The sequence below is a fragment of the Trichosurus vulpecula genome, chromosome 7 (genome assembly GCF_011100635.1).
Source record: "Trichosurus vulpecula isolate mTriVul1 chromosome 7, mTriVul1.pri, whole genome shotgun sequence".
Lineage (NCBI taxonomy): Eukaryota > Metazoa > Chordata > Mammalia > Diprotodontia > Phalangeridae > Trichosurus > Trichosurus vulpecula.
The window spans coordinates 81,125,739-81,152,115 of NC_050579.1; the positions used below are offsets into that span (position 1 = coordinate 81,125,739).

General features: G+C 46.9%; 3 protein-coding genes across 5 annotated transcripts; 2 read left to right on the forward strand and 1 right to left on the reverse strand.

The window, feature by feature from the left end:
* Positions 1-8,945: 8,945 nt before the first annotated feature.
* NR1I3 (nuclear receptor subfamily 1 group I member 3) lies at positions 8,946-16,470 on the forward strand. Of its 3 annotated transcripts, none has more exons than XM_036766438.1 (9): positions 8,946-9,040; positions 9,439-9,577; positions 10,265-10,395; positions 10,956-11,128; positions 11,385-11,524; positions 11,712-11,857; positions 11,967-12,083; positions 12,222-12,327; positions 15,285-16,470. In XM_036766438.1, the coding sequence occupies exons 2-9, from the start codon at positions 9,471-9,473 to the stop codon at positions 15,412-15,414; spliced, it is 1,050 nt and encodes a 349-aa protein (XP_036622333.1). In that variant the 5' UTR covers positions 8,946-9,040; positions 9,439-9,470; the 3' UTR covers positions 15,415-16,470. The 3 variants fall into 3 exon arrangements, with proteins under 3 accessions (XP_036622333.1, XP_036622334.1, XP_036622335.1); XM_036766439.1 differs by lacking the exon at positions 8,946-9,040 and adding an exon at positions 9,092-9,163 and having other exon boundaries at positions 15,285-15,414; XM_036766440.1 differs by lacking the exons at positions 8,946-9,040; positions 9,439-9,577 and having other exon boundaries at positions 10,280-10,395; positions 10,951-11,128; positions 15,285-15,414.
* On the reverse strand, positions 15,668-21,486 carry TOMM40L (translocase of outer mitochondrial membrane 40 like). Its single transcript, XM_036766441.1, has 10 exons — positions 21,170-21,486; positions 20,671-20,916; positions 19,389-19,456; positions 18,960-19,052; positions 17,742-17,843; positions 17,443-17,548; positions 17,033-17,155; positions 16,839-16,915; positions 16,574-16,676; positions 15,668-16,352 (listed from the first exon to the last, which is right to left on the reverse strand). Exons 2-10 carry the CDS (start codon positions 20,783-20,785, stop codon positions 16,213-16,215), a joined length of 927 nt encoding a protein of 308 aa, XP_036622336.1. The 5' UTR covers positions 20,786-20,916; positions 21,170-21,486; the 3' UTR covers positions 15,668-16,212.
* A 2,815-nt stretch (positions 21,487-24,301) lies between these two features.
* APOA2 (apolipoprotein A2) lies at positions 24,302-25,677 on the forward strand. Its single transcript, XM_036766063.1, has 4 exons — positions 24,302-24,400; positions 24,564-24,642; positions 24,901-25,033; positions 25,406-25,677. Exons 2-4 carry the CDS (start codon positions 24,591-24,593, stop codon positions 25,521-25,523), a joined length of 303 nt encoding a protein of 100 aa, XP_036621958.1. The 5' UTR covers positions 24,302-24,400; positions 24,564-24,590; the 3' UTR covers positions 25,524-25,677.
* Positions 25,678-26,377: the final 700 nt, after the last annotated feature.

Here is a 26,377-nt window from a genome sequence, read left to right on the forward strand (position 1 = left end):
GGTAGATTCTTGTGAGAAGGTCTCTAGTGAAGGGCCACAAAGATTTGTTCTTGATCCTATGAGGTTCAACTTTTTTTTTTCAGTGACTTAGATAAAAATATAGATGCTTGCTTATCAAATTTGCAAGTGACATCAAGCTGGGAGACAAAGATAACACATCAGAAAACAGTCGAGGAGCTAGAACATGGGACCAAGTCAAACAAGATAAAACTTACTCGAGATAAATGAAAAGTCTTGCACATGGGTTCCCCCATGCCCTCCTCACCTCCCAACTCTTCGAAGCTTCCCTCAAGCTCAAGCACCCCTTCCTTCTACACAATACCCCTAGCTGCTAGTGCTTCCTGCCCCCAAATTACATAGACTCATAAATATGTGCATTGTCTCTCTCGATAGAATGAAAGCTTCTTGAGAGCAGGAATTGTTTCACTTTTGGCTTCGTGCCCCAGCAAAGTGCCTGACACAGAGTAATTGAAAATAAAGTCTAGTTGATTGACTGACTGACGCAAAAAGTCGGTGTCATAGCTGTTGGCCTGAGAAAGAATGGAAGGTTTTAATAGTAATCACTAGTGCTTTAAGGTCTGCAAAGCATTATATAATCAAGGGTGGGGAACCTGCAACTTTGAGGCCACATGTTGGCCTCCTAGGTCCTTGGGTGTGGCCTTTTGACTGAGTCCAAGTTTTAGAGAACAAATCCTTTCTATTAAGGGGATTTGTTCTATGAAGTTTGGATTCAGTCAAAGGACCACGCTTGAGGACCTAGAGCAGGGCTGTCCAACCTTAGGTTTTTATTGAAACAATAGACAAATATATTTTGACTTGCCGTTTTAGTGAGAGCTCTGCAATAGCTCGGCTTCATTTACTAAAGCATTTATGTAAATTTCTATGCTTGTAGGTGGGCTGCATACATTGCACTGCATTTTGGACAGCCCAGACGTAGAGGACCACATGTGGCCTCAAGGCCTGCACAGGGGCCTCCACCCCTGAATATATCTCAATTGATTCTCCTAACTATGGGTGAAGTAGGCAGCCTTATTATTCCCATTTTATAGATGAGGACAACTGAGGGTCAGAGAAATTAAGTTGACTCATTCAGGGCCACATAGTTTCAAGGTATGATTTAAACTTAGGTCCTCCTGCCGCCAGGTCCAGAGCTCTACCCACTACACCACTTCGCATTCAGTGTCAATTAGTGGTAAAATGGGAGGCTGGGTGGGGGAAGGCTAATACAGTCTTGGGTCACATGAAGAGAGGCCTAGCATCCAGTAGATGCTAGCTGTACTGTATACTGACCTGGTCAGACATCTGAAGTCTTGGGTTCAGTTCTGGTGATCCACATTTTAAGAAAGACACAGATAAGCTTGAAAGCATCCTGGGGAGGTTAACCAGGATAATGAAGGCGAGGGTGTGCTCAAGTAAGTCTTAAGGGTCCTGAGAGCCAATTGTTAAATTTTCATCGTGAGCATTTACACCTGAGAAATCGGCAAATGGTGCAAATCAGGGTTCGACATAATGTTTTGTTGTCTGTCTAGACTTAAGAAAATAATGGAGAAATTGTTTAAAAGGCAGATTAAACTTAAAAGTGTATGGTCTATAGATATTTTTTTTTCTTATTGGGTGGTAGAGTCAGTTGTTAAATATTTACCCACCCACAATGGGAAGGGCCTCAAACTCATGGCATATAAATGGAACAGGGGATGTTTAGTCTGGATAATTCAACATTATTTTCATTATTTTCCCCCTAAACCCACCCCTCTTCCTAACTCATACTTGTCAAGGGCATCACCATTCTTCCCAGAATACAGGTTCCCAACCTTGGAGTTATCCTTGACCCATTACACTTCATCACCCACCCCCTCACCCCCTACCCCTCCATATCTAATCAATTTCCAAGTCTTGTCAAATTAGCCCCTTGGGGAACCTTTGGCCTCGAGGCCACATGTGGCCTTCAAGGTCCTCAGTCCTTTGACTGGATCCAAACTTCACAGAACCAATCCTTTTATTAAGGAGTTCTAGGCTAAGACATCTCTCACATTTGACCTCTTCTCTCCACTCACAATAGCCACCAGTTTAAAGAGTCATTACCTCTAGCCTTAACTAGCCTCCCTATTGTTCTCTATGCTTTCTTAAGGTGGTTTTTTTTTCTTCTTTCTAACCCATCCTCCACACAACTACCAAACTGAGAATCCTAAAATAAAAGTATGTCCACTCACTGCCTTGCTCATGAATCTTCAGTAGCTCCCTATTTCCTCTAAGGCAAAATACAAACCACTTTGGTATTTAAAACCTTTCACAATCTTATTGCTCCCTTTCAGGTACTCTACAGGGTGTCCCTAGAGTCTGGACACATAGGCAAAAATGCATATTTTGAAATATTTGGAATATTAACAAACCTTAGCCCCCTTGACTTCTTTTTCTGGGGCATGCTAAAGGAGAAGGTGTACTCAATGAAAATCACAGATCCAACACATAAACGCATAAAGAGTGAATGTGCTAAAACTGATGGCGATGTGGAGTTATTGCATAGAGTCCACGTGAATCTTGCAAAGCGCATCAACCTTTGCATCACAAGTGATGGAAATCATTATGAAGATGTTATTTGTTAATATTCCAATTAAATAAAATGTTGTTGAAAATTTCATTTCTTGAAAATATGCATTTTTGTCTATGTGTCCAGACTTTAGGAACACCCTGTAAATTCCAGTCAAATAAGTCTTCTTGTTGTGGGCCCCAGCAGAGGCTGCAGGCAGGCAGGAAGCCTCCAGCCCATACCTTTGCACAGGCTGACTCCCATCCATGCCTGCAACGTTGCCCTTCCTCAACTCCATCTCTGAGAATCCCCAGCGCCCTTCAAGGCTCAGCTTAGATGTCACTTCCTACACAAAGCCTTTCTGGGTCTCTCTCCAGAGCCGGATCACCACTTATCGCTTGTGAAACTCCAGCCCTGGATGGTTCTCACCATCTGCCTCCTCCACACCTATCCATGTGTTGCTGAATAGAGTCCAAGGAAGTCATACAACCCAGTTGGCTGAACATGCTAAAAATTCACGTTATCTAGCCTCAACCAGACCCTCATTGCAGCAAGACAATTCTTTTATTCTGCCCTAATTGATACTCTAGCCCACTCTCCGCCAAAGTTAGTCCCAATTTCTTTCCTCACACTTCTCATATCTCCTTCTCCTCATCCTCTTAACTGAGGGTTTTGCCGCTTTCTTTAAAATATCAAAGCCATTTGCCTCGAGCTTCCCTCTTTACACCTGCTCATTACTTCAAAACCCCTTGATATCATCTCTCACTCTCTACTCAGTCTGATAACAAGGCAGCCTTTCTTAAGGCCACTCAACTTGATGGTGCAGTGGGTAGGGTTAGCAATCCTGCCCCATTAGCTGTGTGATCCCGAGCAGGACACTTGACCTCTGTTTGCCTCAGTTTCCTCATTTGCAAAATGAAGATGATAACAATATCTACCTCCTGGAACTGTGGTGAGGATCCAATTAGATGTGATGGGTAAAGTGCTTTGAAAACCTTAAAGGAATAAAACAATGCCAGCTACTGCTACCTGACCCCTTTCCTGAGTCCCCCCAATCACCAACGCCCTTCCTCCCAAACTACTTTGTCTTTGCTTTACATTTGTGGTCCTTATTGGCTCCCCCTCCAGAATGTAAGCTCCTCAGGAAGGAGGGATCACTTCCTTCTTTGTATTTATACCCCCAGGACCACTTCCGGCACATAATAGGCACTTAATAAATGCTTGTTAACAATAGTAGCTCGAGCGATTTAAGGTCTGAAAAGAGAGTTACCTTTGTTGCCTCATTCGATCCTCACAACCCAGGGAGGTAGGTGCTATTATTATCTCCATTTTGCGGATGGGGAAACTGAGGCTGAGAGAAATTAAGTGACTTGCCCAGAGTCACACAGCGGGGCAAGATTCAAACTCAGGTCTTCCTGACTCCAAGTCTAGAACTCTCTCCACTTTGCCACTTAACTGTCTTGTTGATTGATTGTTGAAAGCTTCTCCTCTACCCTCCTCACCAATGGGAAGATATGGGGTATCTTTACCAACCTTTGGGGTGCTTTAGTTGGGGGGAGGCTGTGGCCCACAGCAACTTAAATGAAATAAATATATTTCTGCAATGTCCCCTCGGTAAGGAAGAGACCTGTGGACTAGTCACCAAGGTAGACAGCACAGGACCCAGCATTGGGAATAGACTGAGTTAATCCCTACGGATTAACTCAAAGCAAGTTGCATGGAGCAGAAACCCTTTTCACATGCCTGGGGGCCACATCTCAGGGGCCCAGGAAGACTGGTTACTTTGGGGGGTTATCTAATGGCCACGGGGCATCAGGCCACACTGATTGATGGGCCTAGGGAAAATAAGTACAATTTAGGAAGCATTAGAGCCAGCCACACGCTGGGCAGGTGGTTTTGTGGATAGGATGCACATGCTCATATCATATCTGTGAGACATAGTTTCTGGGTAATCATTTTATTAATAATATTAGCATATTACCAATAAAATGGGTCAGTGATACTCTCACACCAAAGAGAATCACAGCGGCAGAAACCCTTGGAAGACTGGGAGTTCCTCAGGCTGGCAATCAACTCTGATGAGTCAACGATGAGAAGAATGAATAGTACAATGAGAGGTGGACCTATTCTGATGAGGGGCTGGGGGATGTGACTTTGATTTACTTCTAAATTGTCCAGCCTTGGCCAATCTAATCAAAGAATTTATCCCACTCAAACCTGAATAGAACACAATGGGCTTCCCCACCAGGGTAGAGTCTGAACAAGATTGAGGACAAAGTTAATTCAATGTCATTATCAGTAATGTCCTTTAGAGACTGAACGACCTTCAGAAAAAATCCTGGTCTTAATTCAATAATTGATTATTAATATGAGAAATAATCATTTCTTTCATATCTTATGTGTACATATATTGTCAGTCAGTAAACATTTATTAAGCACCTACCATGTGCCAGGTACCATGCTAAGCACTGGGGATACAAAGGCAAAAGATAGCCCCTGCCCTTAAGGAACTTCCATTCTAATGGGGAAGACCACAAAGAAAAAGTAACTGAAGTGGGGTGGATTGGGGTGGGGAGGAGACCGGAAGGTATTAGCATAGTAAGGAGACATGAATACCATGTCTGGCACATAGTAGGCACATTTTAATAAGTGCTTGTTAACAATAACGGCTGACATTTATACAGCACTTCAAGGTTTGCAAAGATTTTACCTGTGTTATCTCAGGTGTTAAAATCTCCAAAGGGGTGTAGGGGCCTGGGCACCCTCCTTAGGTGTACTGTCTTGGAAGACCCCTTCGCCCTACAGTGAGAGGAAAGGGCCCCAGGGACAGAAGGTACCAGTGAGATAGGGGTGGAGTGTAAGGGGGTTGAAGTGATCTTCCAGGATGAAGAAGTCCCTGGCATGGATGGAGAACCCAAGAGGAGCCCAGCCTGGTGAGAAATGGTCATAAGATGACAAATTTAAAGCCAGAAGGGACTTTGGAGGCATTGGGTCCCCCACCTCCAGCACTTTTTTCATTTCATTTATTGCATGCTGCTTCTTGACTGGATTGGATTGGATCTGGGGAATGCAGCAGCGGTAGCACTTTCAGTGATCCCAAGCTGTTCCAAAAACCCATCTTCCTGACATCCATATTCTTCTGGCCATGCTATGTGACTGTGAATCATGAAACACCACGATCACAGGCACTCCAAAATAGCAGGTGACCTAAAGCAATGGAAAAGCACAGAGCGTAGATATAAGTAGGCTGCGCCATATTGCCAAAAATGGCCTACCCTTGATGACGTCTTTTCTGTCACTTTTCAAGGGCACCTATGACACAGAAAAGGAGATGTGCCTGTCACTCGTTTAGAGCAAGGGATAACAGATGGACAACCAGAGTGCTGCATTCGTTTCCATAAAATATTCAAAGGACCAGAAGAAGGTCTCCAGTGGGCAGTCTTCAGTGGAGGATTTCGTGGAAGACACGGATAAGAACTACATGGGATGAGGAAGGAGGAAGGTGTTGCCATCTCCATCATGTCAAGATTGTGCTCCCTCTTCCCCACTCCCTGCCCCTACTCTTGGAATCCCTTGTTTCTTTTGAGAATGAACTCAAGCAATCCTCTTCTACAGGAAGTCTTTCTGGATTCTTTCTCCACACACACCCAGCTTCTAGAGCCCTCCCTCCCTAAATTAACTTGTGTTTACTTTGTATATATTCTCTACATACTTATTGTTGCACATTTTCTTCTCTCCCCACCAACTCCCATAAAATGTGAGCTTCCTGAGGGCAGGACCTCTTGCATCCCCCTTCTCTTGTCTTCAGGCCCTTGTGCAGCGCCGGGCACATACTAAGCACTTAGTAAAGGATTACTGATTGATTTACAGTCACTTTAGTAGAGATCCTTGAAACATCAAAATTATACAGTATGGGTACAAAATACAGTCTAGGTAAATACAGCATACATAAATGGGGAATATGCTACATACCTCTTAATGAGGAGGTACATATGGTAGCTGCTCAATAAATGCTTTCTGAATGAATGAATGATTGAATCTAACATCTCTTTCAAAGTTCAAGCCTTAGTTTATGTCTTAAATTTGAGGACTAAACACTTTACTATACATGATAGGCAGCTAAGTAGTATTGGGGATAGAACCTGGGTCTAGAGCAGGGGCGGGGAACCTGTGGCCTCCTAGGTCCTCAGGTGCAGCCTTTTAACTGAGTCCAAGTTTTATAGAACAAATCCTTTGATTAAGGGGATTTTTTTCTGGGAAGTTTGGATTCAGTCAAAGGGGACCTAGAGGGCCACATGTGGCCTCGAAGCCGAAGGTTCCTCAGGTCTGAAAGACCTGAATTCTAAATCTGACCTTAGATATTTAACTAGCTGTACAACCTTGGACAAGCTATTAATCGCTGTCTGCCTCAGTTTACCTCACCTGCGAAATGGGGATAATAGCATCTACCTCACACGGTTGTGGTGAGGATCAAATGATAATTGTATTACCCCTGAACTCTACATAAATGTCACCTATTGTTAGTTAGCTATTATCTTATACTTTATTATTTATTGTCTTGGGTATTATCTGGTTTTATACATATATGTCTCATCTCTATATTTTGAATTCTTTAAGGGTGGAGACCAAATCTCAGAGTCACAGAATATTAGTGTCAGAAGGAGGCTTAGAGATTCTTCAGTTCAAATGATTAAGAGTAAAGTGACTCACCCAGGGGCATCTTCTTTTGTACCTCCCCAAAGTACTTGAGAATAAAGAGAGAACCTTATAGAGTTGTCCTTGGAGTTGGGAGACTGAGGAAGAAAAAGGCAGAGCCTCTCAATGATGTGGCTTTGTGGGTCAGTAACTCACTTGGGAAAAATGAAGAAAAGCACAGTCCTACTGAAGAATGCAAAGAAAGGCCTATGCACAGAGAGACACAGCTAGGTACATCCCTGTAAAGTACAGGTATGCTACTTACCAATGTTACCAGTGAACATTGGACATCGCCTCCACTCAGGCTTACTCTGATAGGTCATCACACATGGAGATGTCCTTGTATTCACAAGCTCTGGTGGGTCTTACTAAGCTGGAAAGGCTTTGAGAACATGGCTCCCAGCAGCTGACTGTTGTCCAAGGACCAACCGAGCTAAGTTCATCACCAAATAAAACATTTTTTTAACCACTAGTAATACAACTAGTAATGTGTAGAAGGGCTGTGATCTGTGATATGCATCAGTGAAGGGTACACTGAAGAATTATCCTGAAGACTATAGTCCCTTGAATTTTTCTGTTTTCTTTTAAAATAATGATGTTCTTTTGCTTGTCTTTCTAAAAAACTTTTAATATCACCATCACTTCCCCCCGTATTGGGGGCAGGTAGGTGTCACAGTGGATAGAGTGTCGGGCCTGGAGTCAGGAAGACTCATGTTTCTGAGTTCAAATATGGCCTCAGATACTCACTAGCTGTGTAGTTCTGGGCAAGTCATTTAACATTGTTTGCCTCAGTTTCCTCATCTGTAAAATGAACTGGAGAAGGAAATGGCAAACCATTGTAGTGACTTTGCCAGGAAAACCCCAAATGGGGTCACAGAGAGTCCAACATGAATGAAAGAATTGAACACCACCACTTCCCAATGACTCTCTACCCCAGGGGTAGGGAACCTGTGGCCTCGAGGACACATGTGCCCCTCTAGGTCTTCAAGTGCAGCCCTTTGACTGAATCCAAATTTCACAGAACAAATCCCCTTATTAAAAGGATTTCTTCTCTAAAACTTGGACTCAGTCAAAAGGCCACACCTGAGGACCTAGAAGGCCACATGTGGCCTCGAGGCCACAGGTTCCCTATCCCTGCTCTACCCCACCATACGACCTTTCCTACATAAGTTCAAACAAGCAAGACATATCAACACACTGACCACCTCTGAAAACATATGTCTCCTTCCACACCAGCAGTCCACTACTTCCCTGTGGAGAACTGTGTAGGGGAGGGGAGAAAGGGAGTTGACCCTGGTCTAATCTTAAAATTCATTATCAGAAATCATCAGCTGCTTTGTCTCAGGGCTCAGAGAACAAAGCAATAACATGTTAATACCAGAGTAGTCTCTACCCTCCTACACCTACTCTATTAATATACATAGTTATTAATGTGTCAGATTCCTACACTTTGTCCTGTCTATCCAGTATTTCCTTCTAACAGGAGGAATTCCCTTTAATAAAGCCAGGTTATTCCACTCTGTCACAGATTGGAAACAGATTGGACATTCTTAAAATTTGCCACAGATACTTTCACCCTGACAACAGCCGGCAAACCTGACCTGTGAGAGGTGTGAGAGAGGACAGACACCACGGTTAGTGAGTCCCTAGGTCTCACTCCCACTAAGCTCCTCCTCCATGCTACCAATGCCAACTCCTTGGGCATGCTGGGAAAACCACCCATCTTGGCCTCCAATCTAGGTCCAAAGTCTCCCTTAAGCCCAGGCACTGAGAACGGCTGGAGGCTTCATACCACTGGGCTCCATCTCCCCCTCTCAGGTACTGAGGCCCACAATCCTTAACACTAAGGACGGAGTCCGAGGTAGAGCAAGAATTAAGTGTCAAGTTGGGGTGGGGTGGGGGAGCCTGATGACTCCCATGTGGAAGCCGAAGGCCATACAGGTGAGTATGACAAAAATGATGGCTTGGGTGGACTGAGCAGGGTGAGAGATAGAACAGGAATTTTGAGAAGGGGCAGGAAAGTGCAGATAACTCCAGACCATAGGAAGTAGAATATCTGGGAAACCAAGGACTCTTGGCAACTGAAACAAAAGGGGGCAAAATTACACAAGGCTCGGGCCCTTGACAAAAGCTTGAATATGGGTCCTGCAGGAAGGAGGAACTAGGAATGTCTAAAGGCTGCCAAGGACCAAGTGCTTACCTTTCCTCATTCTCAGGGGTTTGGGGCCCATCTGAAGTCCCAAGACCAATGGCAAGCAGAGAGGATGAACTTCGGAGCTGTGCTGTATGTGGGGACAGGGCCACTGGCTATCACTTCCATGCCTTGACCTGTGAGGGTTGCAAAGGGTTCTTCAGGTGAGGTCTGTTTCCCCATCTAGACACCCACATGAATGAGCCTTCAAAAAGTTGATCACTCTGCCCCTAGGCCCCAAGAGAACATAGGCTTGACCAACCACATCATATTGGTCATGGGGCCCCGTTTCCATGTTCTGCAGCCCATGACCCCATAGCCAGCACTCACAGTCCTGCCAACCCCAACGTTATACAAATAGAAAGCATAGATAGAACCCTGAACTTTTGTCTCAGATTTACTGCCAACTTATCTGCTCCTAGCCGTAAACATTTACCATGTGCCAAACAACACTTAACTATATTACTAAATTTGATATGAAAAGGACTAAAGTCAAGTTATTGTATGAGTATCATGACTCCATTATATAATGTGGAGTCCTATAGAAAACCTTTAGAAAAGTTGGGATCAAGGTCCCTAGGTCCTAGAGGTCCCTAGACCTCTCTCAAGTGGGCTTGGACATAATTTATTCCTAATTGGCTATGATAATAGGCACTCTCTGCAAAGCACTTAATTATCTGAGATTTTCCATCTACCCTAGGTCTCCTTATATGATTCAGATTGGCCCATGCTGTCCACTCCACACACATTCCCCTAAAAACACTCCTCAGACCAGGCCACACAAACTTTCATTTCTCTTTGGCCCCTTCCTATGCCTTATTAGACCTCAACCACCTTTCTGTGTTTCCCAGGAGAACTGTCAAGAAGGGCATGGGACTCACTTGTCCTTTTGAACAATGTTGTGAGGTCAGCAAAAACCAGCGGCGCCACTGCCCAGCTTGCAGGCTACAGAAATGCCTCGATGCAGGCATGAGGAAGGACAGTGAGTCAGCCCCAACCTATCCCCTGGGAAGGGTGTTATACTGGGGAGAACATAGGACTTGCTAGTCCTGGATTCAAATTCTGCCACTACTGGTCATATAGAGCCATCTTACTTTCCCTGACCCAACTTTCCATTTTCTTTCCCTAGGTATTAAGACCCTGAGACCATGAATTGTTGCCTTCCCTTGCACCTCCACACCTGTGGGCCCCACCCTCTCACATCATCTCTACATCCATAGAACAGCCTTTTTCCTTTTGCCAGAGCATGTGTGAGAGGCCCTGGTATCACAAACCTTTCCAACACTCTCCCACTCTGAGCTCTTCCCTAGCACAGAAACCTAGACATTCTATCAAAATAGGCTAGAGACCCCTGCAAGGCATCCTTACCTATGAAACCCTGAAAACCTTTGGAGCCCCTGAAACCATTGAGGAAAAGCCTCAGGTAACTTTATAGCCGTGGCAGAGCTCAGTTTTGGGCCTGGAGGAGCTCTTGAGGCAGGGGGTCTCGTATAGTCAGATTCTACTTCTCTCAGCATCTCTTCGGTCTCTTCTGGAGCACAGTGATCCTGTCAGCAGAAGTCCTGGCACAGAGACGGGCAAAGCAGGCACAAAAGCGGGCAGAACAGGAACCTACGCAGCTGACTCAGAAGCAGGAGGCATTAGTCCAGGTGTTGCTGGGGGCTCATGCCCGCCATGTGGGCACCATATTATTTGACCAGTTTGTGCAGTTCCGGGTGAGTAACTGCTGGGTTCAAGGTGCAAAGAGCTCCGGAAGAGGAAGAGGGAGGGAGACTAGAGCCAGAAAACCCGGGCAAGGCTGACCCACAGAAGAGGTTTGAAGGCACGGATGGCATGCCAGCTCCAGGAGGCATAACTGCTTAATGGCCGAAGAATGGCCATTAGCCCCTTTAGCCTAGGCCCCCTCCCTGGGAGAGATGAAAGTGCCAAGTAGATGCTTGAGCCAAGGCCTCTGACTCTCCATTCTTCTAGCCCCCAGCCCACCTGTTCTTCCACAACCAGCCGGCGCCCCCCCAGCCGCCTGTCCTGCCATTGCTCATACACCTGGCAGACATCAGCACCTTCATGGTACAGCAAGTGATCAAGTTTACCAAGGACCTGCCCCATTTCCGGTCAGTGAGTCCTCCCGCCCCTGAGCAGTCTGGGAAAGGACCCCTTACTGCCCCTCTCTAACTCTCCCACTCCCAGCCTCACTAAGGCCAAGAACTCTCACCCAGCCTCCGCCCACCCTGCTCTTCAACAGAGAGTCCCTCAACAATCTAGCTCAGCTCCTCTGCTGTTCTCCTACCCTGTATACAGGTCTCTGCCCATGGAAGATCAGATATCCTTACTGAAGGGCGCAGCCCTGGAAATCTGCCACATCGAGCTCAACACCATTTTCTGCCCCTACAGCCACGCTTTCCTGTGCGGACCTCTCCGCTATACCCTCCGGGACGCGGCTCATGGTGAGGTGGCACAGCTTCCCATGCGCTCCCCTATAGAAGGTGGCAGGGAGGGCTTGGGAAGCAGCTCAGCAAGCTGCAGTCTTGCCCTTGAACACACTGTGTCCTTCAGTGGGCTTCCAGGAGCATTTTCTGGAGGAGATGGTTCGTTTCCACATGACACTGAGGCGAATGCAGCTGCAGGAGCCCGAGTATGCGCTTATGTCGGCCTTGGCCCTCTTCTCTCCAGGTGAGAAGCCCTCAAGTCCCCAAAGCTCTGCTTCCATTCAGCCCCCTGAGTGCCAGTCACTCTCCGCCTCCCACCCCTCTGCTAGACCTGAGGCAACTCTACCACGTCCATTTCTCTGTCCTGTCCCCCCCACCCCAGACCGACCTGGCGTGACCCAACGGAAGCAGATTGACCAGGTGCAAGAGGAAATGGCGCTGACGCTTCACAGCTACATCAGGGGCCAGCAAGCTCGGCCCAAAGGCCGGTAGGAACAAGCTCCTAACTACATTATCTGAGCGAGGGAGCTCCCCTCCTGCTTTACTGAGGAAATAGAGGACACCCATTCTGGGCATCCTCTCCTGTTCCACTCCCATACCACTTTACATCATGTCCCAGCCGCTCCTTTGTCACAGTCTCCAAAGAAGAGATGGTCCTTCTTTGCGCCGAGGCCCACCCTTCTATTCCCAGCCTTGTTTCCACCAAACCCCTTTCTTTCATCTTCAACCTCTCCTTGTCCACTAGCTCCTCCTGTCTTGGAACAAGCTTTAAAAAGTTGCAGCTGATCCTGCCATCACCTCACACTATCCAGAATCACAGATGTGGGGAATTGGGAGGGATCTCAGGGCTTAGTCCCTCCTCTTAGAGTTCTCCCTTTCCCGACTTAAACTCCCAGGAAAAGGCATCTACCGTCTCTGCCTCTGTCTTCACCTTACCTTCACTTCTTAACCCCTTACAATTTGGCTCCCCGCCCTACCAATCAACTAAAAGTACTTTGCACAAAGTTAATAAGGATACCAATTACCAAATCCAATGGCCTTTTCTCAATCCTCATTTTGATCTCTGCTGCCTTGAATATGGCCAACCATCCCTTCCCTTGGCTTACAACCACATGAAGTTTTCTCCTACTTATTTCTTCTTTTGCCCATTCCTCAGTTTCTTTATCATTTCTTGCCTCTTTGGTAGGGGGTATCATGTGGTGGGGTGGGTCTTCTCACTTTCTTGTGACATCAGCTGCCATGGGTTCAATGATCACTTTTGCACAGGAATCCTAAATCTATGTATTCAGTTCTAATCTCTCCCTGGAGCTCTAGGCCTACGTTGCCGAATGCTGGCTAGACATCTCCCCTGGATGGACATTAGCATCTCACTCAGCCCTCAGCCCATCCCTCTTCAAACTTCTCTATTACTGCTGAGAGCACCCCCATTTTCCCAGTCACTTTGGTTTGCAACCTTGGAATCCTCTTTGACTCTTCTCTTTCACCTTCCATAGGAAATTGGTGGCCAAGCCTTGTTGATCTTGTCCTCACTATATCCCTGGCATCCACTCATTCTTTGTATTTGTGTCCCTAGCAACTAGCAGTGCCTGGCACACAGTAGGCATGTGCTTGATTGACTGGTTGGCATTCCCCTCCCACCCCGCCCGCACCCCCAATTCAGATCCTCATCATGGACTCTTACAATAGACTCCTAACTGGTTCCCAGGTTCTAATCTCTCTCCACCTTTTCCCTTTCCATCTTTCAGAACTACCAAACTATTACTCTACAAGTCTGCCCATTCCTCTGCTAAAAAATTCTTCAGCAACATCAACATCCTGTTACTTCTAGAATAAACCACAAACTCCTCAGCCTCAGGGGCTCAAGGGCCTTGATCTGTTCCCCCCACCTTCCTTTCCAGACACATATTTCATGTTACTAATGCTTCATAGCCGCTCCCTCTCCAGGCCCTTGCACAGAATGTCCCCTCAAGCTTGGAACACACTCTCTCCTTACTCCCCTTAGAATCCCCACCTTCAAAAGGAAGTGTGGGGTAACAAAGAGAACAGTGATTGGGTTTGGAGCAAAACTCATATTTAAATCCTTCCTTGAACCCATGCTGTTACCCCAGGGGAATACCTCCCTTTCTGAATGTTTCCCATTTGAAAAAAAGGGGTTCACACCTCTCTAGTACTTTGATCCCAGGGCTGTTCTGAGCATTAAATGAGAGGAAGGTTAAGAAACTCCAGGGGAGTGTTATTCTTTCAAACCTTAGCTTTGGGATGACTCCTGTGCTTGGCCTTTCTTGAATCCCCCTTGTTACTGCAGTCTTCTCTCTTGGAATGACATTGCATTTACTTGTCTTCAAAATTAACTCTTTGAGGCTTGGAAGTGTTTCTTTAGAAAAAACATTTGTATCTCAAGGCCAAGCATTGCACCTTCCGTATGGTAGGAGCCTAACATTTGTTAACTTGAACTGAGAAATAATGTTCAGGCTCAAGCTGAATGCCTTTCAATATCCCTTTCCTTTTGTGGACCAGGTTCTCCAGGGGTCATCGAGTCTTTCTCCATGGACAAAAATGGTCCTTATACCTCACATGTCTCATAGCTAAATCCCTCCTGCTGCAATTTAATTCTATTTTTTTCCTAGTTCTTTATTCATTAGTGATAGAAAATAGCTGAACCCTGTGTTCTATATTATGGTTCTTCCAAGGCTTAAAATAACCAACCCTGCCATTCAACAATCCCAATCTTTGTTTCTCTAAAGAAACCTAACCCTTTCCACTTTTCCTCCTTATATTCTCTTTTTCCAGTCCTCCCTACTCTATTCATTAACTTTCCCTGGTTCTCATTTCCTTTTCAATGTGAGGATGAAAACTGGCCCCAAGACCCATACCTGGCCAAGGTTCAGGCCATTCTCAATCTATTCTTCCCCAATTTTAGGGTTTCCTCCCTTGATCTTCCTGTACTCTGAAAAACCACCTTAAGAAAAGGTCAAAATTGACCACGACTTGCTTTCCTTCTCAACCAAACAGCATGAACTCTTAGAACCTATTTTCAACCCAGCCTCAGATAATTGGACTAAAGGCCTACCCTCTTTAAAAGGGCTTGCCATTACCTTAACAGAGCCCTGCCCCTTCTCCCACCTCCAGCCTTCACAGGATGCAGGGTTTAGAGACCCCTGCTCCTGTCAACAGCACACACTGTGTGTATGTAGACGAGAGGAGTCTGACCCTGATAGGCCACTAAGCCAATGTATTTTGGGCCTGCTGGGGTTTTCTTTAGTTTTACAGGCCTAGGCTTCATTTTCCCAGCTGCTTGGTGGGGAAGACTTAGGGGCCCAGGGCCAAACCTTCAAACCTATGAGATTTTGGCCTACTTTTCTTTGCTTTTTCTTCCCCAGTTAGGATAAGGGGGCCCCCAGAAGTTTGGAGTAGGTGACCCAGTCAGTGATTTTCAACCCTGCAGGTTCTTGTATGCAAAGATGCTTGGGGTACTGGCAGAACTTCGACGTCTCAGCATGGAATACGAGCGCCAGCTGCAGCATATTCACGAGCTGTTTGCCATGATGCCTCTGCTACAGGAAATCTGCAGCTGAGATGCTGCCCGCCCCCACCCCCCAGCACGTCCTCACCTAACAACCTGTCCCTACCCACCCACCAGGGAGATTCCCCATACATCTACTCTAACAATAGCAGCAGCTAGCCCTGCCTTCACCTCTGCATGGTTCCTACAGGGCCATGAAGGTATTTGTGTCCAGATCCAAAGTCAAGACCAGCAGTAAGAAAGAGGTCCAGGGGCCACACACCCCACCCAAGGTGAACAATGAATGACTAAGGCAACACCGTTTCTTCATGCTGCTGTCGAGGAAGGGCCATATATTCATTCATTCATTCTCTAGTCTGCACAGGGAAGGGGTCAGAGCTGGTTTCACAAGTGAAGCAGTGCCCACTGGATACAGGCTGAAGCAGCCACAGCCCTGTTCCCTACTCCAGCACTAGACCCAGAGCTGATGAGTAGGATGGTATTTGTACCCACCTAGGTTTCTTAGCTCTGCTGAGGGTCAGTGAGGAAAAGGATTGGCTTTAATACACAGGGATGGAAGAAAGCAATCAGACATAATCACAGCCCTCCCCCTCAGTCCAGAGCCTGCCAGACTCAAGGGCTTGGAGAGGAAAGCAGTCAGGCTAGAGTTCTGGGGGATAGACAGGAGAGCCTCCCATCCTGCCCATTTTGATAGCTCCACTTAGCAGGGGGGCTCTGTCCAGGTCCCCACTTGTCCAATGGAGTCACACTGAGCAAACTGGTCTCTGGGGAAAGACCCAGACCCTGGCTCTCTCTCTATCTCTCTCTCTCTGATGGCTTCAAGTGGTCAGGGGAGCCATCTCCAGCTTTCTCATCCCACAGTGATGCTGAAGCCACAGTGAAATCTGTTACGCCAGTGATTGAGGAAGGCTCCAAGTGCCAGGGTGACAGGCAGAGGGGGCATCTTCTTCTCTAACACAGCAGCAACACACCAGTTGCTATCCACGAGGCCTGCAAAAAATAATACAGACTATCAGAGAAGGGAGCCAACATCATACCTTGGGGGTGGGAGGGAGAGCATAATAGATAAGCATCCTTAAGTCAGTCAATAAATACACATATATATATATATATATGCTATGTACCAGGCCCTGTGCTAAGTGATGTCCTTCTGGTCATGACTCTGCTCCACCAGGAGCCTCTGCCCAACCCCTCACCCCAACACCCCTCACCTCTGAACACCATGTTGGCTTGGGGTAGCGTCAAGTGGTATCCAAAGGAGAAGGTGGTATCCTGCAACCGAGTATTTGCCTCAAACTCCACTCCAACCTGAACCTAAGCCCCCAAGGGCAGGGATGGAAGAATAAATAGGGTTAGTGAGGTCCATCAAGAGAACATTATAAGGGTCAGCTGGGCTTAGAGTGAGGCTCAGGCATGACCTGGGCAAGCAGATGTGATGGAAAGAGTCTTTGAGGCTGGCTTGGGAGGGGGCCTCACCTGCTCATTTGCCTTGTGGTAATAACTTGCATGGGCCCCACCTGACCCCACATTCAGTGTAGCCACCCAGTGCAGAGCTGCAAGAACCAAAAGGGGGTGGCGGTCACTAATGGTCATTAATAGAACACAGGCCACAGACCCCAGAGCAGACCGGAATCATCCCAACCTCATCTCCATCCTGTCTCATTTCATACCAGAGTACTTCCCAGCCAGTGTCAGGATAGCCCCCTCCTCTCCTGGGCGCCGGTGATATACAAGCTCTCCCCCCAGCACCAGACGTTGAGTAAGGCTCTGCAGGAAGTGAGCGACCATGATCACTGTGTGGGGGGAGGTGGGAGGCGGGGAAACATGGGGTCAGGGAATAATCAAGGAACCTCCTTTGCCCAGGGCCAATACCCCAGCCAGGAGCTTCCCCAACTACACATCCCTCAAAGCAGTACCGTTATAGTGAGGAGCCTGTCCCTTAATTCCACCCTTAAAGCATATAGACAAAAAAGGGACAGAAAAAGAGAAGCAATCCACAACACCGGACAGCTGAGGTTAGAAAGGGAAGGTTTCTACCCTTGCCCCTCTCCAGCTCCTTGTCCCGATCCCGGTCCCTCACCTGATTCCCCAATCAGGTCAGGGTTCCCCAGTGTCAGAGTGGCGGTGCAGTCATCCCCCCGATACTCCCCATCAAACTGCCATGTCAGGAACTTGGCCTGCTGGGTCTAGATGGAAAAGAAGTGAGCCTCAACCTCTCCAATCCCATGCAAACTCCCCAGTAAATTCACAACCCCTTTCATATTTGCAGACCCTGACAACCCACCACCCCAAATGGCACATCTCTCCCTCTCTTTAGAATGGGGATACCCTTGGTTGGAAGAAGGCGGTGTGATATGGGGGTCAGTACTGGTGGGTCACCTGGAAGACTGCCTTGGCTCGGAGCCGCTCTGCCACGAGAAGCAGGACCTGGGCATTCAGGCTCCCGCTGCTGTCCATATCCCCCACAACAGTAGGGAACACCTGTTGGAGAAGGTGGCTTGATGAGAGGCACTCAGCTGATACCAACATCCCATTGCAAAAGCCAATGGTAGGACTTTCACAATTGTATCCAGCGCCCTCTAATGGAGCCATAAGGAGGGACACAACCCACAAGGAGAAAAGGGGATGGATGGTCTTTTCTGCCTGCCCAGACATATAAAAGCTACAAAGGATCTTAGAAATGCCATCTAAAATAGAGTACCAGACCTAGAGTCAAGAGGACCTGAGTTCAAATGTGACCTCAGACATTTTACACTTCCTAGCTGTGTGACCGTGGGCAAGTCACTTAACTCCAATTGCCTTGCCTTCTCTCCTCCAAAAAAAGAAAAAAAAAATGCCATCTAAGAAACACACCTATGAAGATAGGCATAAACATATCTATGAAGACACTGTGGGTGGAACTATGATTGGTTCAACCATTCCATTAAACAATTTGAAATTATGTTTTTAAAAAAGTGACTTAAAATGTCCACACCCTTTTAGAGATCTCAGTACTAGACTTCTACCCCAACGATGTCAAAGACAGAAAGGTCCCATATATTCCAAAATATTCATGGTAGTATTTTTTGTGATGATAAGAAACTGAAAACAAAACAGATGCCTATCCACCAGGGAAACGCTAAACAAGTTATAGCATGGGGATGTAATAAACTATTAATAGGTTATAAGAAATAATGAATATGAAGAATTCAGAGAAGCATGAGAAAACTTATATGAACTGTGCCAGGGTGAAGTGAGCAGAACCAGTAAAATAATATATACAGTAATGACAACAGTAAACTGACAGAAAAAAAATTGAATCCTATATATTAGACTATAAGCTCCTTGAGAACTATTTTTTGCCTCTTTTTGTAAGCACTTAGCACAGTGCTTGGCACATGGTAGGCACTTAATAAATTTTTTTTGATTGACTGATTGGAAACTTGGGTGGAGAAACTTAGTGGGATGGAGAGAGAATGGTTATTCCCCAAGAAGTACCCCACAGCCTTTATCAGACTTTCCCAGACTCAGGTGCTGCAAGAAGAAAACCTTTTCAACCTCATCTTCATGGTATTCATTTAGGTTTCTGGTGGTATAAACCAACTTTTGAATCCTTACCTCAGTAGGACTGAGCTGTTGGTCACCAACAAAAGCGGCATGGAGGTGATAGCCTGACAGGCCCAGGGCACTCATGTGCACAGTGTGAGTCACCTGAGGAAGAAAGGGTTATAGGAGTGTAGGTTAGCAAGGAACTCCTCTCTTTCTTGCCACTCAAGGGACCCCCAAACATAACACATATATGAGGATCACCCTGATTTGCAATCCCAGTCATTCTCCATCCCCTCCTCCCTCCCCACTGGGCTGAGAGGTAAAAGGACACATGAAGTACAGGTTTTCTTCCTCCCATTTTGAGTCATACAGTCTAGCTAGAGGCTGGAAACAATAGATGGCGGGATGGAGGGGTTCAAGAATAGGTCGGAATAAGGGAGTGGTGCTCTGGGTGGAAGGAATTGGGCCCAGGAGATTTCTACTGGAAAATGAGAGCACCTGGAAGTGGCTGCTCAGAACCTTGTTGACAATGAACTTTACTCCCTCCATCTGTACCGGGAACACATCTAAAATACAGGAACAAAAGAAAGGCTAAGTTTAGACAGGGGCCCTCTAATCACAAGGAAACCTCCTCCCAAAGAGAAAGGATTGATTTCTGAAGGGAATTACTCACCTCCCCTCCCCCCACCACCTAACCATGACTCCTGGGGCAGGTCACCCAGACCTTGGGAAACTATCTTATCAATTTTACCTCTGTAATATAGTTCTTATCTGTCCACTCCTCGGTTACTAATAGGGTCTCTCATTATGATTCATCAACACTATCATCATAGCTTCCTAACAGATGTTTCCTATTTCTAGCCCCTCTTCCACTCCAATATATCCTTCATAACACAACCAGAATATTCTTTCATATGCTCTTCTAAACCCTTTCTGTGACTCCCCATTGCCTGAATAAATGCCTGGCATTTAAAGCTCTCCACAGTCTAGTGCCATTTTATTTCATGCCAATCCCCTTCATGTGGTCTAGACTTTAACCAAACTGAACTACTCTGTCCCCAGAATACACCCTAACCTTCCTAACCTCCATGCCTAGGGTCATGCAGTTCCATATATCTGAAATGTCTCCCCTTCTGTTATCCCTAAAAGCCTAATTCAAATTCCACCTCCTCCAGCTATCCTTTCCCCTTCAGACCTCATATACACTCTACACCTCTCTGATGTATTTAACAGGGAATATTACATTATAGTCTTCATACACTTTACACCTCTCCAGAAACCCTACAATACAGCTATGGGTATCTATTTGCTTTCTCTTGCCCAAGAGACTCCATCTCTCCCGTCCCCCATGCCTAGAATACTTTCCCTCCTCACCTCCACTTGCTGGCTCCTTCCAGATTCAGCTCAATTCCCACCTTCCGCAGGAGAACTTTCCCAGGAGACACCCTCCCCCTTCCCTCTAAGAGTACTTTCCATTTACATTGTATATGTAGTATGTTACATAGTTGTTTGCACGTAATTGACACAATTACAACGTAAGCCGTCTGAAGTCAGGGACTGTGTTTGCCTTTCTTCTTTTGAATCCCCAGCACTTCGCCCAGTGCCCCGAATATTGTAAGAGGTTACTTAACAAGTTACCTGGGTGTGTTCCTTATCCCTAAACTAGACAGAAATTACTAGTGTCCCTCCCGGCCAAAAAGTGCAGGGCTTTGCAAACAATTGGTGCTCAATCAGTGACTAATTGAGTTCCGAGCCTTAGGTTTTCTGCCAGGATCCCCACCTTTGCAGAGCCGGTGCAACTCATCGAAACTCCCCGGGTTGGGCAGCGGCTCCTCGCGACGGGCGCCTCGGCGGGGCAGAGCTCCCAGAGGAGCCAGGCCCAACATGTTCCCCATCTCAGCCTGGGGGAGGGTGGGGGTGGGGTCCAGGAGAGGGGTCGCTACTGACCTCCCCAGCCCCCGCCGACCCCACCCCCCGCTACCCAGCACCCCAACCCAGGGTGCCTCGACATGCTCGGACCCTGCAGCTGGAACGGAGGAGGGGAGTGGAGGAAGAGAGAGATATCAGTGGGACAGATGGGCCACTCACCCCTTCCCTACCCCACCTGTCGCCCCAAAGCCGTGCCCAGCCCCATCACCTACCCTCCAAGGGGTTCACTCGCCCCGCCCGCCACCCCCGGACCCTGCAGTCTTAAAGCCCACTTCTCCATCCTCCTTTGCTCGCTCCGCTGCGTCCAGACGACCCCAAGTCCAGTCTGGCTCTGCATCCACGGCCCTTACCTGCTCAGGCCACCGCGCCACCCTTCTACCCCCGGCACACCCCGGTCATCTTGATGGGGGCAGCCATCTTGAGTGAGGGCAGAGCCGCGGCTTCACAGCACCCTCCTAGTGCGGCCGCGAGCGCCATCTTGGACCCTGGCAGAGAGGGGAGGGAAAAAACCCACCCCTCGCCACCTGGGCATCAGGTACCGCCCCTGTCTCTATCTCACCAATGAGGAAGGAGAACTCTGTGTTTCAGAGGCCAATGAGAAGAAAGTTCATCGTGGCGTGGAGAGCTGAGAGGCGGGAGATTCTTCTACTGTGATCTTGACAGGGATCTGGGAATTGGCTCATGCTGAAGCCCAGGGACTTATTCCTTCAAAGCTGCAGGGAGAATCCCAAGGATGCCAGCCCACTAAGAAGAAGCTTCAGGAAAGGTCACTGCCTCTCCTTCTACACTACTGCCACAGTGCAGAATGTGCCATGGTTCTCCAGGAGTTTGCATGTGTCACAGGGGCATCATTTCCTCTTTTTTTTTTAAGGAGGGTTGTAATTTTACGGGTACATTGAATCCCCGATGTAGAAACACTTTCCGCCGATGCACACTGGCAACTCCTCTCTAAATTAGAGTTGTCCGGGTCTCCAAGAGGTTGGAATGATTTGACCCCTGGTTGTGTTCTGGGGCAGCACGTGAACCTGCATGTTTCAGGCTTCTATAGACCCTTTATCCAAACCCCATAGACAGTGGTGGCAAATTCAGCGGGTTTGTGCTGGTTGGGCAGAACCAGTACCTAATTTTAGGTTGAGTTCAGAGGACCAGTTGTTAGCTGGTGGGGGGGGGGGCCTGTACCCGCCAAGCCAGCTGTTCCTCGGAGAACCAGTTGTTAATTTATTTGAATCCCACCACTGCCCATAGATAGCACCAATTCAAGACAACTCTAGACCTCACGCACTATAGACTTGCAACAAGTATTTATCAAGCATGTACTTTGGGCCAGATACTGCCAGACATTAAGGATATCAAGAAAAGGGAGGGGGCAGGGGGGAGACAGTCTCTGGAGTTTACAATCTAAAAGGGGAGACAACATGCAATTACATACAAACAAAATATATAGGCTAATTTGGAGGCAATCAATAAAGAAAGGCACACACATTGAGGCATATCAAGAAAGGCTTTTTGCAGAAGGTGCCAGTTGGGACTTGAAGAAAGCAAGATCCAGAGATTTGGGAGTTGGAGTGTCTTATACAGTAAGTGGTGACCGCATCAGGTTCTGCTCAAGGGCTTAAGTGTATAGCTGTTGCTTTTGTTCGGTCGTTTTCAGTCCTGTCCGACTCTTCCTGAACCCATTTACGGTTTTCTTGGCAAAAGTACTGCAATGGTTTGGCATTTCCTTCTCCAGCTCAGAGAAGGAGAAAAATAGGGTTAAGTGACTTGTCCAGGGTCACAGCTAGTATAGGGCAGGGCTATTTCCAGAATGCATAAAAATCAACTTATTTCTCCTATTTGTGTGAAGGGAAGTAGAGTGAGGTTAGATGCAAAGGGAATATAGGAGTGGTTAGAAAAATATGGGAACTTCCTTTGGAAGAATGGCATTCCATTTAGCAGCTCAACCTTTCCTCCGAAGAAGAATCCGTAAGAAAAGCAGGGTAACAGAATCCCAATTGTCTTCTCTAATCCTCCACCCACAAGCCTGTTAGGGCCAGTAAAGGTGCCTTCCATCCAATTTGTCTGGGAGATCATGACAATAGGGATAGATTGCCTAGATCCTTAGTTGCTTTTCCCATTAAATGCCATACACCTGCAGGATTATATGCTGGGATCAGAACAAATGAACCTCTACACCCCAAAACAATTCTGATCCCCAGTCAGCTACTAGACCCTAGGCCCTGAGCACAATCTCTCACTCCATGGTCAGGTCTGTGAAACCTGCTGACTCAGGCTCTGCAGACCAGCTACAATTTGCAGCAGATTAGATAATCAAGTGACTGGAAGACCTTTAACCTTTCTAGCACTCAGCAATCTTTCTCCCAGTCTCTCCCTTCAGAGCCATTCACTTGGTGGGGGGAGAATGGCAACCCTAATTATTTTGTCACTGATTATCCATCCCCTAGAAGGACACACATTCTGGCCTTCCAAATTCCATTACATATTAACCTGGGGAAAAGACAAAAACAACAATATCTACCCTTTGACCTCAAAGCTCAAATATCCCCATCCTCCAGTCCTCATTTCCATACCTCAGCCTGTAGATCCCCTCCTTAACCCCCACTCCCCTGTCTTGAAGGATTCCCCCAAATTACAGTTTAGGGGAGAGGGAGAAAGGATTCTCTCAATAGGAGATGACAAAACTGAGCCCCAGAGACTTGGTGGAACATATGAAAGGCTTTCCAGAGGAGGATTCGGGAGTATTGGGTCCTTTCTACCTTTCCAATCTTCTTACATTCTGCTGTGCTCTAAATACTCTATGATACCTCTGCACTAACTGTTGTTCCCCATGCTTGGAATTCTCCTTCCCAACATCGGACTCTTAGAATCCCTGGCTTTTTATAAGACTCAGTTCATTTCCTCTAGGAGGACTTTCTTGTTACTAGCATCTGCTAATGCCATCCCTTCAGGTTACCTTCTATTTGTCCTGAGCGCAAGCACACACACACACACACACACACACACACACACACACACACACACACAATATATCGCCCATTAGAATGTGACTTCCTTGAGAACAGGGATTGTTTTTTCTTTTTTTCTTTCTTTCTTTCTTTCTTTCTTTCTTTCTTTCTTTCTTTCTTTCTTCCTTCCTTCCTTCCTTCCTTCCTTCCTTCCTTCCTTCCTTCCTTCCTTCCTTCCTTCCTTCCTTTCTTTCTTTCTTTCTTTCTTTCTTTCTTTCTTTCTTTCTTTCTTTCTTCATATCCTCAGCTCTTAGCACAGTGCCCATGTAATATGGCAAATGTAAGTACTTAATAAATTCGTATTGATTGATTGATATTGGTCCTCTGTGCCTCTTTGCCAGGACCCTTAACTCCTTTGAGGATAGATCCAAATCAGTCTCTCTTTACCATCACTTTGAGCTCCTGATTGTCCCTCCTCACCTCTCCTATCAGTGTGATCTGTTTACCCTAACCATGATCCCTGACCCTTTGGGTCTTGCCACAAACTTGGTCACCTGATGGGGGGAGGGAAGTAGATAGGTATATAACCCCTTATCTCCCTGGACAGTTTCACACAGCCAACGACCTGACCTAGACAAGGTAGGGTGAAATCTGAGGGGCAGTGTCTATGGGAGCATTTGGGGTATGATTCTGGGAAGGTAAGGGAATGAAATGGGCTGGAGGGCTGGAGAGAGTTTTGGAAAGAGACCCAAGAGGGGTAGCCTATTCCCATTCAATTTCCCTCCATCCCTTTTGTCCCTAGACAGTTCAACATTGACTTGCCATCACCATGAAGCTGCTCACCGTGACCGTGCTGATCCTAACCATCTGCCACCTGGAAGGTATGTGCTGGGGACAAGGGTAAAAGGGTCCCGAAGGGGCAGACCACCCAGTGGCCTGTTCTCCTATACAGACTTGGCCAGTTAAAGGTTCCAAGGAGGGAGGTTCCCTGGATCCTTCTCCCTTCTGCCTAACCCAGAAATTTGGTTCTTTAAAGAAGCAAGGAACCAGATGCCTGGGTTTTGTCTAAGTTTATGGGGAAGAAGACTTTGAGCTAGACATTTGAATTGAGACTGAGCTTGGTATGTGTGTCTGTCCAGGAGCCCTGGTTAGAAGACAGGCAGAACAGCCCAGGGCAGTGGGCATCTTATCTGAGTACTACCAGAAGCTGGCTGATTTCGGCAAGGACTTAGTAGAGAAGGCTAAGACCCCAGAGGTGCAGTCCCAAGTCCAGTAAGCATGGGAAAGGGAAATGGGCATTGGTGAGTGGGTAGGGATGGAAGACCTGGGAGTGGGGATTATGGGGCTAAGGTTAAGAGACCTGTGGACCTGGGGCAGGGGAATATCCTTTAGTAACTCCTATTGCCATCCAGCACCTCTTGGCCATAGGGAAGAGCAGTAGCAGTAAGGACCCTGGAGTTCATCAATATATTTCTGAAAGGGTTCCCTCTCTCTCCTCTTCCCCTAGCCAAAGATAGGCTAGAGTTTGGTGACCTGGATCAGTCTGCCCTGCCACATTCATACATTCCTCCCTCACTAACCCTTCTCCCCCCAGCCAGTTCCTATCACCCATCCACATTGACTTTTGTCTTCATCTATTCCTAGGGCTTATTTTGAGAAGTCACAAGAGCAAGTGATCCCACTGGCCAAGAAGGCCTTCACAGACACGATGACCTTTTTCAGCTCTCTTGTGGAGGCAGGCAAGAAAGCTACCAGCCAATAGGATTTTTCCTATCTCCAGCTTGCCTTCCAACATACATATTATATAACTTTAACCCACCCTCCCCAAACCCCTTTCAGACCAGTCTGCAAGCTGGCCTTTCCTTCCCACTCCCTGAACATCCCCGATTTTCTACAATAAACGCTGCATGAGCCATGCTGTGTGTCTGATGCATTTCTGAGATCTCAAATAGGCAGGGGCCGTGCAACAGGGGAGGGGAGAGGGTCGCAGGGACAAGGCAGGTAGGAGTACTTTCAAAAAGAAATGGAGCATTGGGGCTTGGTGTTTGGGATAAAGGGTTGTTTTTTCCATTCAACTAATGATCTGACTTGGGAGGAGGTGGGGGGTGCTTACCCTAATGAGGTGTGTTCAGGGATAAAAGAGTAAAGTGGGAAGACAAAATTAGGGAGTCCACACTCAAGAAATCCCTTTGCAAGGTGGAAAGTAAATGTCATGGTGAGGGATAGGAGCTCACTTGGAGGCCTAGATAAGAGTATTTATTTGAGGAGCTCTCTAGAATGGGGGTAGGGGGAAACACACAAATTACCCATAAATAAATGTCTAAGCAATGGTTCCTAAAGGTCCCAGAGCCTACACAACCTCCAGAATCCCTCCCCACAAAAAATACCCTGATATTTCCTCTTCATGCTTCTTCCCTTTCATTCATCCATCCTCACCCAATCCTTTAACCCCTCCATTCAGATCTACCACCACCTACTAACCAGGCCCCTTTCCTAGGGAAGGTCAAACTCTACCCCATTCCTATCCGAGGGCCATTGGTGGCAACTATCTTGGGACCTAACACAGAGTTGATGAGATTTTAAACCCTGGGATGTGGGGCAGGGGAGAATGAGGGT

Bases quoted from the DNA above. Each gene is read 5' to 3' on its own strand.
- NR1I3 (XM_036766438.1), top strand. From the start codon at position 9,471: ATGGCAAGCAGAGAGGATGAACTTCGGAGCTGTGCTGTATGTGGGGAC. The intron at 10,396-10,955 runs GTGAGTCAGCCC...TCTGGAGCACAG, and splicing joins TGCAGGCATGAGGAAGGACA to TGATCCTGTCAGCAGAAGTC. The intron at 11,129-11,384 runs GTGAGTAACTGC...CCATTCTTCTAG, and splicing joins ACCAGTTTGTGCAGTTCCGG to CCCCCAGCCCACCTGTTCTT.
- TOMM40L (XM_036766441.1), bottom strand. From the start codon at position 20,785: ATGGGGAACATGTTGGGCCTGGCTCCTCTGGGAGCTCTGCCCCGCCGA. The intron at 19,053-19,388 runs GTGCTCTCATTT...TTTCTTCCTCAG, and splicing joins TTCTGAGCAGCCACTTCCAG to GTGACTCACACTGTGCACAT. The intron at 17,549-17,741 runs GTGACCCACCAG...TTTTCCATCTAG, and splicing joins GAGCCAAGGCAGTCTTCCAG to ACCCAGCAGGCCAAGTTCCT.
- APOA2 (XM_036766063.1), top strand. From the start codon at position 24,591: ATGAAGCTGCTCACCGTGACCGTGCTGATCCTAACCATCTGCCACCTG. The intron at 24,643-24,900 runs GTATGTGCTGGG...GTGTCTGTCCAG, and splicing joins AACCATCTGCCACCTGGAAG to GAGCCCTGGTTAGAAGACAG. The intron at 25,034-25,405 runs GTAAGCATGGGA...ATCTATTCCTAG, and splicing joins GAGGTGCAGTCCCAAGTCCA to GGCTTATTTTGAGAAGTCAC.